The sequence below is a fragment of the Petromyzon marinus genome, chromosome 33, assembly GCF_048934315.1.
Source record: "Petromyzon marinus isolate PM22_M1 ecotype Great Lakes invasive population chromosome 33, UKy_Petmar_22M1.pri1.0, whole genome shotgun sequence".
Classification (NCBI taxonomy): Eukaryota; Metazoa; Chordata; class Hyperoartia; order Petromyzontiformes; family Petromyzontidae; genus Petromyzon; species Petromyzon marinus.
The window spans coordinates 4,738,554-4,750,705 of NC_133699.1; the positions used below are offsets into that span (position 1 = coordinate 4,738,554).

The following is a 12,152-nucleotide window of genomic DNA, read 5'->3' on the forward strand; positions in this document are numbered from 1 at the left end:
AGTGACTTAAGAAGCTTCAATCTCTTAACATATTGGGCACAATCTTTAATTTTCAGACAGTCGCGTAATCACTGATGTTGGCGGATAACTCTATCGCGATTGGCTCCTGTCAGGAGATGTGTTCCGCTGTCCGTCAATTAGTGAACCGCAGCCATTGTGGATTTCACATGAAGCTTTGTTGCTCGAGTATCTTTCATCTTAACAAGTCGTTGTGCTTGTACGCATCATGCTTTGTGGTCTAACGATGTTGGAAAATGTTTTTTTAACTTACAGAGGACATGAAAATATGTTAATGTGGGGGTGTTCTTTGCCACATTACTCAAGAGCCTGATGTTAATTTTGGCCGTGGGAGGAGTTTGTTTTTGTTAATGTTGAGCCAGGAATTAATGCATTAAAGGCGATATTGTGCATCATGTTCAGATTGTTTAATGTGTTTTTTATGTTTATTCAGCAATGTTTATTCTTGCAGCTTAAGTGTATTGGGAAGCGGAGTGTATATTTTTTTCACAAATAGACTTTTAATGGCTTTAATGTTATTCACTGTATGGTATTGATGTTAGTGGTGGCTGGATTTTTAATATATATTAATATATTTAATTAACACCTTGGCCCCAAATATAGTTTACCATGATACACACATTATTATTTACACTTTATTGTTATTGACATCAAAATCAGCCATGTATATCTTCATTTAAAGTATAAAAAATACAATAAATCTTAAACTTTTAAGAAATCAATAGTCATTAAAATATATATAAACCAAGATATGAAGATGAACCAAGATATGCTTTATTTTAAATGTAAACAGAGCTATGTTTTGAGTGTTTGGCTGCTAGAAATTTCCACGCGATAAGCCACTTTGTTGAGCTATCATTTGTAGGCCAGGTGACTTCTGAAGAAGGGCTACATAGCTCAGTGGGCCCCTTCCTGGTCAAATAAAATTGTTTCAATAGGTGACGGAGTGAGTGATGGACCCGCTTGCTCTACTCTCGCCCAGGTTCCCAGAGCTTCTACTTGGAGCACACGGACGACATCCTCTGCCTGACCGTCAACCAGCATCCCAAGTTCAAGAACGTCGTAGCCACCGGGCAAATCGGTACGACCCACACCCTCTGTGGCACCATGCACATCTCGGCCCCGAGCGCTTTATTCTCCCTGCAACCCCATCCGACCGTCCCCCACCCCCCCGCTCTTGAAGTCGGCCTCCCTCGTCGCGTCGTGGATTGGTTCGTTGGGAAACGTTCGCAGGGCGGCGAGTCAACCACTGCTGAAGCAGACTTCTCAGAACTGCCAATTAATCCCGGCCAGCTGGGGTGGTGGTGATGGTGGTGGTTAGCACACGGCCCTCTGAACCCCCTCCACCCGCGCGCGACCCCGAGTTCAACGACCGGCCACGGCTAACTTGAGTGGTAAGCAATATCTGAAGCGGTTTCTGGCTCCGGCCCGCTTCATCAAACTTGTACCCAATTCTCAAACAACCCGCATCGTGAAAGGTGTGATGAGGAGGAGGCCTTCATCCAGAAGTGGATTGACAAAGGGCTGTAAATGATTATATTTTACAAACGACTAAGGTTATTGCATTGATAAGAACACAAATATTGACAGCTGTGCTCTAATTGCATAACATAGCAAGCCGTTACCAAATTAACTTTCATAATGAACAACAGGTTAATATATATAATAAATAAAAACCTGATTACCGTCACCGAATGGGAAAGACTCTTCTTCACATTTCAGCCGAATGACCTTCAAGAAATAACGAGAGATGTAAGGCACAAGAGAGAGAGAGAGCAGAGACGGCCTTGATTATATGGGGCGGGCGGGCGGGGGGGGGGAGGGCAGAAGGCCGCGCTTGGTGGTGGTTACGGTTGATACGGGCGCACGGCCGGCGGAGCGGTTGGGCGATGTCGGTCTCGGCGGAGGCGACGTGAGCCTCGCGCTCAGGTGCGACGGCTCCTCGCCGCTGATCGTCTCGCCGAGGAGCGAAAAGTCTCCAAAGTGTGCGCGCCTCTGGTAAAGGGCACGCGGGACGTTACCGCTGTGGCATTAATGCAACGGTTTAATTATGCAACCCCGTTGGAGTCGAGGGAAATCGCCATATTGAACCTAATTTTACCAAGTTGGTTTCATCTCGGAAGCTAGGAAGGACCGAGCCCTTGCGAGTGCTCGGATGGGCTTATTACCGGAACAAAACAGGGGCTGTAGGCTGCCGCGGGGCTACGTTGCCAGCAGTGGGCAGCGCGGCAGGTTCCACAGTTGCATCGCACCATGCGAGTAGCGCGTACGGTACACGCCCGCAATGTTGTCCCGAGTCCGACCGCGTAGCCGCACGTAGCGTGAATTCGAACTGCACGCAGAGAACTTTGGGCTAAGAAATAAATTAGCCCAGGGGGGGGGGGGGGGGGTCGGCAACCAAAACAAGGAGAAGAGACGTTCTTTTACGGATTCGGGTTAAAAAAAAAACGGTATTTCAAGAGCCGCAGTGCACGGTGGTGGCAGATGCGAGACGGTGGTGGCCCTAAATAAACAACGGTCACGAGGAGGGTCCTCAAAGTGACGCGCGCGGCTCCGGAACCACGGGTTGTCGACCCCTGGGTCAGCCGTACAGACGGCGCAAAATCGCACCAAGTGGACCCGCGTGGGGCGGAGGAAAGCCGACATCTGCCTCAAGCGTTCCGTGTGGTTCAACCCACGTCACGCTTGTGACGGAGGCCACCCCTCGGGGTCATTTCCATCGCCCGGCTTCATGTACGTTCGACGCTTGCGCATTACCATTGGGCCTATTCACATGTTAACTGCGCGCGTGTGTGCGTGCATATTGCGGGCGGAGCGGTCGTGCAGCGGTTAGCGCGCCGCGCCACAAACCCGGCGACCCGAGTTTGATTCCCGCTCACGGACGACACCAGTGCCGATTATCTAAACCCTCCCCCTGGGTCGACTCAGCCTAAATTGAGTGTGCAAAAACATCTCGACTGTGGGGATGATGGCGTGGTGGTGGCCACCAACCCCCTCGTGCGCCATGCCGGCCTTCATAGGTGGTCGCTAAAAGCACTTGCCCCCACCAGTCTGTTCAGGCTACACGAGGGGATCCTTTGTCTTTGTTTACATTGTGCGCTTCATTGGCCGAGTACCGGGCAGAAACGAGCGAGCGCTATGGGAGTCGTCGTGTTCCGACGTGCGTCGCCGGTGCCGCCACTCGCCCCCCCCCCCGCCCCCGCCGGCCCTGCCACGCTCGGGGCCCCGACCGATCGCGACATCGCGCACCCCCGCTTCTGCCGTGTCCGTGTTAGCCCCCCTCCCCCCACCACCCCGCTACCCCCCCCCCCACTCCCTCGCCGCTCCCCCACGTGGCGGTGACGTGGCCCGATTAATACTGCGGGAGCAGGAGCAGCCATGACAATCCCACGAGCCGCCTGCTTCACCAGGGGACGTGAAAGATCCTCCAACGTCATTAGCAAGAGTAGGCCGTTGCGTTGCCGGCGTCTTTGGATGATTGGATGATTACACCGCATGTTACGTAAGCGGGGTTATACACACAGCAGCAGCAATCATCAACCCCCGTGCTGGTAGACCGATGCTCCCGGTCGCTCATGCAAATGAGACTCTCCTGCTATCTTGAGTTCTCACCTGGTTAAGTAAAATAAACTGAACTAACTTAACGTAACCCCCCCCCCACCCCGTGACAATGTCGTATGCACTGCCGCCCCCACCCTTCCCACCCCCCCTGACTCCACGCTCGCTTTGTGACTCGACAATCTCATTAATGTGCTCCCCTCCCCACCACCCCCCCCCCCCCCCCCCCCCGCTTTCCTGCTGACCATTTCCCTTTCCTCGCTTCTATCGCGGAACCACTCGCACCGCCCCGTGCCGCTCCATCCCCAACGGCTGTCGTCAACCATCACCCCGCCCCTTTTGACCTTCTACCGCGTGAACCTCTCCCTTGCACCGCCTGGACCCATTTCCTCGATTGCCCCTGAACCACTCTGGCCACGCCCTTCTCCCCTACCCCCCCCCCCCCCCCATCGCCATGCCCTCTTGCCCCCTCTCTCCACGCTCAACCCGCATCCCTATTTCGACGCAATGCTGTACCGTCGCTTTCTGCTGCGCAGGTGATATCGCTGATATGGCAGGTAAGAGCTTTTGTGGCTTGCTCGTGGACCCACGTCGTTGATTGCTATGCATTTCCACGCTCGATTGTGTCGCGCGGTTGAAAGGGGCCTATTTTTGGGAATTGTGTCAAAGAAATTTACGCAACCCTAAAAATAAGCGCAATGGCCACGTTCATTTGTGGATAGACGCCTTCGCTTGCGTTTCCTGGGATTGTCTGTTGTGAGTTGAAACTTTTGTTAACGAGAAAAAACTACTTTAAAGCAATGGTCAAGTGAGCCCAAGATGCGCAGGGCAGGTGCGTCGTTTCAGTTACATAAGCGCTCGATTTTTATGGTTGCAAATTTGCTTTGAACAAATTCCTGTTTCGTAAGCCCGTGTATTGACTCTGATACCTTGACGTTTTTGGCGTTAAACAAACGATTGAACATATATATAAACTACGATTGTATGTGGCAAAATCTACAGAATACAATTAAATCATGGACTCCCATTCGGAAGGCCCTCAAACACTCAGACCATCCTATCAATCCGTTCCGGTAAAGCTGTGACCTTTCTTCGTAGCTTCGCAGAGAGGCCAGAGAGGTCGAGTCTGCTGTCTATGCACTACGAAGAAGGATCATTTGTCCCAAACATCACCGATGTTATATAGTATATGATTGTTCTTTTAAGGCCACGGTGTTGCTGACGCAGGGAACGCGTGCTGTGGTTTTTTGTTTCCGACAATTGTGCTCGCGCACCGCCGCCGCCCAGCGCAGCGGCGTCGTCGCCCAGCGATTTGTCCAATCGGAAATCAGCGTGGGTTTTCCCCGTCTCGGCCGCTTGCTCAGTACGCGTTTTGGGCTCCTCCGTAAGCCATTCGCATTCCTCGTTGGACCTCGGTGGCGATCGCCCCGCGCCCAGAGCGAGGCGGTGCTGAGACCAAGCGAGATGTGATGTGCAAGAACAGATCTCCAATCGACTGCACGTTAAAATTCCACGTCCGACTTCAATTCGGTTCCCCAGCTGTGTGGAAGCCCTTCCAATCATAAAGGCTTCTTAATAATGTGCTAGATAATGTTGATGGAAAAATGTTGGTAGTGCTAGATAATGTTGATGGAAAAATATTGATCACTTTCCTGGGACGTCTTGGCACTCCCACTGAGCGCCTGGATGGACGGACGGACGCATCTTCGAATATCCGCCTCGCGCGCCTTGCGGACCAGATTTTCAAAGGGCCGGTGACGTCCAGTTGTTCGGACGCTCCGGGGCGAACGCGCGTCCGTCACTTCGTTGCGGCTGTAGAGTTAGCGAGCGACGGATTCCGTCAGCCTGTCACGCCTTTGAAAATTTGGTGTGGCCAGAGCGATGTCGGAGGAGTGCTTTGTTGTTTTATTTTCCAATTATTAGTGAGGAATCGTACATATAACATTTTAATGCACGTTGTACCAAGCATGAGTCTCTGTGAACTGCTGGTCCAACAGTAGGGTGATTGTTTTGGTCTCAATCATTATTAATTGCTGGCGTTTTGAATAATTGTCTTCATTATCAAAGTTTCTTCAATGCACCGGCCTTTAGAATCTTTCCCTTCATGGCTTAGTATAGCTGCCAACGTGGCTCCAGTCCAGCTGGGAGGTTCATCTCATCCGAGCTTTGTGGCTTGCCAATACAGCTGCCCGTTCATTCATTTTTTCAAATGTAGGTTTCGCTTCCTGCCCTCCCCCCCTCCTCCCACAGTAATATTACACTTTTGCAATCGACATCACTTAATGCGGCAAAGGAATCTCCATGCATAACTCTGCGGCAAGCAATGCAGCAACCTTGTGTCGAAGCACGTTCCTTGGAAGATGACACCACGTAACAACTTCTGAGATCACATCAGTTGCAAGTCGTGTTTATCCGTGCTCGGGGCAAACCTTTTAATAAGTGCTCGCAAACTGCCTCCCTGAACACATTGTCGGCAACATCACTGATTCCGGTCTTCAGGCCTTCAAATGCCGGGCACATGGATATCTTCCTAACTACACCGCTCGCCTTGTCGGGACTGAGTCTTTGAGCTGCAGTGAAGCAATGAGTATGCCGATTAGATGCACTAATGTCTGATATGGCTGTTGTTCACAAGTTCACCCAAAAACAAAAAAGACTAAAGTCGCCCGCCCCACTCGTCTCCGTGGATCTTCGGGTCGTTTCGCGTGCGGCAACAAAATCATCGCTGGACGCTCCCTGTGCGCGCCCGGCACACCACGAGAGCGCTGCCCGGCGCAGAGTAAAACCCGGAGCGGCTCACAGCTCCCGACTCGGACTGGAGCCGCGTGCACTGCGGGCGATGTCGAGTGGGGGGCCGGCACTGCTGCAAGTGTGACGACGTCGTCGTCGTCACGGCGTGGACCAGCCGCCGAGTCCACGCGAGTGACGGCTGACAGCCCCCCCCCCCCCCCGCGTGCCGTCTGCACGCCGCTGTCGCGGTCGTCCTTTAGCGAGCGCCAATAATGAAAACAAAAAATGATAGTCATTTGCGTTGTGCTTAGATGAGAAATCCAGACAAATGCTTGCTTGTTGATGAATAGGCATGTAAGGATTAGACGTCTATTCACTGATGACGTAACATTATTTTGGCTCGCGATACACACACACACCGCGAATCGTGCATGTGCGAATTTTTATTTCTTTTAGTTTCGGTCAAATTATATGCTAATGTTTACATTTAGGAGAACGGTTTTGGATAAAACTTTGCAAACGGGAGAAATAACGAGAGTGCTATTTAAATTGGAAGCGATTATGCCGATTCTTCAATTGAATCGCTGGGTCGGTGAATCAACACTCGCCTATTGCCCGTGTGTGTCGTGTACTCTTAAAGTGCAACCAACATCTGCAAGAGTGAGCCTTCGTGGATTCGTCTGGATTTCTGATCATAACCACGGAGAAGGGGGGGCGCCTCTTATCCCTGTCGGTCTTTTCCACAAATCCCATTTACCCGAAGGAATACTGCAGGTTGAGAGGGCCGTAGGTAACGTGGGTTCCATGGCCGCATCTTGCCTCCTCTACCGCGCAGACATCGGCCCGTTCGCTCTCGCCTGGTTGTCTACAATGTCCTGTGCTTGTTGCCCATTCGGAGAAAACAACAGCGCACGCCCCGCTCGTCAAGGGGCTGATCTTGAGTTCACAAGCGGCAGAGGCTTTGCCCCTCGTCTCGATTTGCACTCGTGCCAGTGAAGAGCAACTCAGCGGTAGGGTTCGGTAATCGCCGTTCAGAGACCGCCTCATCGACACCGCTATCGGAGATGGTCGTATTCCGATGTCTACCAGTTCATCCACCTGCCGACTAGTCCACCAGCCAACCTGTCTACTAGTTCGTGCGTACACTTTTCCACCAATTTTATTTCATCGATTGTGTTATCGGCATCATACCATGAGGTGAGGTATGCCTTCTGATCTTTCACAGGGCAGTCCAGTACTCCTTGCGAGAGACCGGTCTCCAGTACTCCTTGCGAGAGACCGGTCCACAGAGGTAGATATCACAGAGCTGCCTCCGAGATCTCTCTAAAGTGAAAGAGGCGGCAACACTTTCCCACTCACCCTGCTACAGAGAGCAATGTTCATCACATGGCAGCCAATCTGATATAGCTTCATGCTTGGTGCTGAAATGAAGCCAAATGAAGTTCCTGAAACCAAGTATATTGACCTGATCATTTTTTCCCCTCTTTCTCTGCGGTCCGGGCTGAGACCATCCACTCACTGCACTTGAGAACCCAGTTCAACGCGGATATGAGCAATTCCTGCTCGGCACACGCGAGCAAGGAGATAGTACACAGCGGCGTGGTCTCGTTTAAAGGGGGGGCGAGCGGGCGGCGAGGGGTTGGCGAGCTGGAGATGAAGAAGAATATTTTTTTCCACTGGAGGAATCCGAAGAGCTGTGAAGCTCTTTTTTTCACAGGTGTCCAGTCGATGAATTCACCGTGCCATTCCTTGTCTTGGCTAACATCTCTGAGACGTCGATGAACGGAACGATTCGGGCGTTGTCTGTGTAGCGTGGGCTTCTGAATCGGGCACGGTTGTACCGAATCGCACCGCATCGTGCCACCTCCCCAATCATCGCAGGGTCCTTTAACATAACTTCGATGACAATAGGACATCAGTGGAATGTGCATGCGTGTTTTTATATTTGAACACACACATATATACATACCTGTGGGGCAGTCAGCCATTTGTGAAACCAGATATTAAAAAATGCACAGACCGTGTTTAATTTCATACTTGCCACGTTTTATAGTCCGTATAGTACGCCGTAGCTAAAATATACATATATCCCATAATACGATTGATTTTGAATGAAGTGACTTAAAAAAAAAACATTTTAATAAGTACAAAGGTTGATATGTCACGGCAAGGTGAGCATTTTATTTGGTGACACTGTGTTGGTACAGTGGTGCAATAAGCACTAAAAACCAAAAACAACTAACTCCACACGTTCGTCAATAAGACTGCGTGGGCCTTGGAAGATAAAATGTAAATTCGGTGACGTTTCGGGCAATGGCCCTTTTTCATGGCCCATTGGCGAAGTTGCCCACAATGGGCCAAGTTTTAATATCCAAGTTCTCAAATGGTACTGACCGCCACCTCGTACGTAGACGCTCGATCCGGTGTGTGCGTGCATGGCATGGGGTATTTGCTCATTGAACACGAATGGTCAAATTCGACGCTGACTTTGCATCGTCTGGACTACGCATCGCACACTCCACGTGTGCGACGTAACGTCTGCGGTGGCAGCACCAGCAGTGGCGTTGGAACGTATCTATGAATGTGCGTGTGTTTGTCTTGCGTGTAATCGCGTGCATGTACCTGTGTGTGTGTGTGGGCCTTAACGTGCACATAGCCTGGCACAAGCGCCATGGTGACGTCACCGCTACTTAGTGGCAAATGGCGGTTGTTGTTATGGGACCTTCATAGATGTTCGCCAACAGCACTTTCCCCAACAGTCTGTCAAGGCTATACGGGGGGATCTTTGTCTTTGTGTAAGGGGAGCGGCGGTGTAGCGGTTAGCGCGCTGCGCTACGAACCCGTCGACCCGAGTAAAATTTTCGCTCACGGCCAACACTGAACTATTCCTGGGCCTCCCCTAGTTCGACTCAGCCTGAAGTGAGTACCTAGTGCGGTGTGTAAGCATCGTCACTGGGGAGACAAAGGCGGTCGGGCGAGGTTCTGGCCACCGACCCCCTTGTGTAACGTGCTGGCCTTCATAGATGCTCGCTAACAGACTCTACGGGGGATCTTTGCGTGTACACGTGTGCATGTCCGTGTACGTGTTCGATTGCAAGCCATCGAACGCGGGCGACCACTGTATCGCATGCTTTCATATGCGCTTCTGCGGCCGTCTGGAATGCTCTGCCTTCTGACGTTAGGAAGCCACTTGAGTTTTGTGCACTTTTAAATCCAAATTGAAAACCGCAATTTATCTAGAACTGCTTTTTGTAGTTTTGTTGTTCTTCCCCCGCACCTCCGATTGGCACGGCTGGTTGCGTACGGCGCGAAGGAAGTTCAACTTTCCTCGAAGACACGCGCGCGCACACGTGTGTGAGCTCGCGCGTGCGTGCGTGCGTGCGCGCGCGCGTGCGCGTAGGTGCCGTGCCGAGTGTGCACGTGTGGGACGCCACCTCCAAGCAGACGCTGGCCGTGCTGCGCTGCGGCCACGCCCGCGCGGTCTGCGGCGTGGGGTTCAGCGCCACGGGGCGGCTGCTCGTCAGCGTCGGCGCCGACCCCGAGCACACGCTCACCGTGTGGCGCTGGCAAGAGGGTGAGAGACAGCCCCCTCCCCCTCCCCCCCCCCCACACCTCACGCGGGCGATCGATATGCTACAATCACACCTTGATAGACTGCAACCACGTGCAATCGATACACTGCAACCACATATCGATGCACTGCAACCGCGTGCAACCGATACGTTACAACCACATCTCCGATTAGCACGGTTGGCACACTCAAACTACTACTAAACTGTAGCTCTTTTTCAGAAACGACCTGGCCACAAGTGATAGCTCAACAAAGTGGCTCATCACGTGGACATTTATAGCAGCCAAATACTCCAAACGCGTGTTTCTAAAGGTGGAGGGACAAGCCGGGGGACCCGGAGAAAAATTGACAAGACCACGGAAAGAGAGACACGCAAACTCCAAATATACAGCAGGTGTCAAGGTCTGGACGACCTCCTGTAGCAGAATCACAATCTTTATTTATACTGGAGGAATCCGATGAGCTACAAAGCTCTTGTTCACAGATGTCCAGTTGGGGGCACTGCATCGGAACGTCACAGCAGCTAACGAGATAGGAGGGCAAAGTACAGAAAGGGTAAACAAATATATACACACACACACGTCAAACTACACGACTTTGTTTTGCATCTCACCTCTCCGCCAGGCGCACGAGTGTCGAGCCGCGCGGGGCACAGCGAGCGGGTGTTCGCCGCCGAGTTCCGCCCGGACTCGGACTCGCAACTCGTCACCGCCGGCGTCAAGAGCGTCAAGTTCTGGACCCTGGCGGGCGGCGTCCTGCTCGCCAAGAAGGGCGTCCTGGGACCCGTCGAGGGCGCCCGCGTGCAGACGATGTTGTCGCTCGCCTTTGGGGCTGTGAGTGCAACGAGAGCCGTCGTGGGAACTACCGGCGGGGGGGGTGGTGGGGGGGGTGGTGGTGGGGGGGGGGATGGAGGCGTGGTGGGGGGTGGTGGAGGGGTAGTGGGGGTGGTGGGGGGGGCGGTTATGGTGGTGGGGGGGTGGTGGGGGGGGTGATGGTGGGTCTGTGACTGTGAGGTAGATGATGAAGCACGCGGAGTTTGTAATCGTGGGATTGTTATTTTGGGGCATGCGGGAAAATCGAATCTTGACATCTCAAAGATCACATCAGGGTAACTTTCAATGGAAAGTACGGTAATATAATTCACATTAGGGTGGCTAGGTGGCTCAGCACGTTCATAATGGCCGTGTCAGAGACACTAAGCCAGCACCGCTGAGATCCCAAATTCCAGGTCTGAGTGTGCCGTGATTAAACCGCGTTCTCAAGTGCAGAGGTGGTGATCTTAGCACGGTCGCAAATCAACCGTGTAGAGCCAAAACGCGCGATCAATACAGCTGCATTGGGCAAGGTTTCCTGTAATTTACATTTGACAAATCTTAACTGTAGCCGCACAACTAAACCAAAGCATGTCTCCCAGACAAATTACCTAACATCGGTGATGTTAAATGGTGCAGATGATAGGGAGAGGGGTGGGGGGAGGGGGCACAATGCGGGCGATTCGATCTCCGTGCTCGAATTTCACTTCCAAATGAACTCTCGGTTGTGCGTCAACGGTGTTTCATCTCCTGTCCCACCGCTGTTGATAACTGTAACGCCTCTCTGTGCCTGCCCCCCACGTCTCACCCTCTTTCTTACCCATCCCTCTCCTCCACACACCTCCCACTGTACCTCATCCCAATCTCTCTCCAATTGCTCCACACCCCCCCCCCCCCCCCCCGTGACCCGCAGAACAGCCTGACGTTCACGGGCTCGCTGAGCGGCGACGTGTACGTGTGGCGCGAGCACGTGCTGGTGCGCCTGGTGGCACGCGCGCACACGGGCCCCGTATTCTCCATGTACACGACACTCAAGGACGGCCTCATCGTCACCGGGGGGAAGGAGCGCCCGTGAGTCGAGTGCGCGACGATCCGCTCGGCCGCCAGTCTGCAGGCCGGCCGGCTAGCCGGCCGGTCCACCAGCGAACCTGTCTACCAGTTCATCCACCTGTTTGCGAGTCAGCCTGCGCACCATTTCGTCCACGTCTCTACTAGTCCATCAGCCAGCCTAATCTTAACAGCCCATTGCCCCGCTCACACCTGGGAAACCGGTTTAGTCACGCGCACCAGAAACCCAGGTGCCGACTCGTTGTCTCTGTACCCCGTGAGCCACCAGGCCACCAACGCCCCACCTTTCAGCAGCCGGCCTTGAGCAGCGTTCCCAAAGGGCACGGGAACGAACCCACCGTCGGTCCGTTCCTCCGTTCTCCCACCGCTCCCAACGCGTCGGTCCGTTCCGCCGT

The 12,152-nt window shown here is 52.9% G+C and overlaps 1 protein-coding gene across 4 annotated transcripts in view; it reads left to right on the forward strand.

The window, feature by feature from the left end:
* The window catches only part of LOC116948337 (echinoderm microtubule-associated protein-like 6), a 190,034-nt gene that overhangs the window by 162,850 nt on the left and 15,032 nt on the right, over positions 1–12,152 (forward strand). For 2 of the 4 annotated variants that reach the window (XM_032964911.2, XM_076071461.1), the window contains 5 exons: positions 1,001–1,099; positions 4,113–4,133; positions 9,707–9,880; positions 10,502–10,710; positions 11,603–11,760. In XM_032964911.2, coding sequence (XP_032820802.2) covers positions 1,001–1,099; positions 4,113–4,133; positions 9,707–9,880; positions 10,502–10,710; positions 11,603–11,760 — 661 coding nt within the window. The remainder of the gene's footprint in view (positions 1–1,000; positions 1,100–4,112; positions 4,134–9,706; positions 9,881–10,501; positions 10,711–11,602; positions 11,761–12,152) is intronic. The other 2 variants (XM_076071462.1, XM_032964913.2) reach the window with 2 other exon arrangements.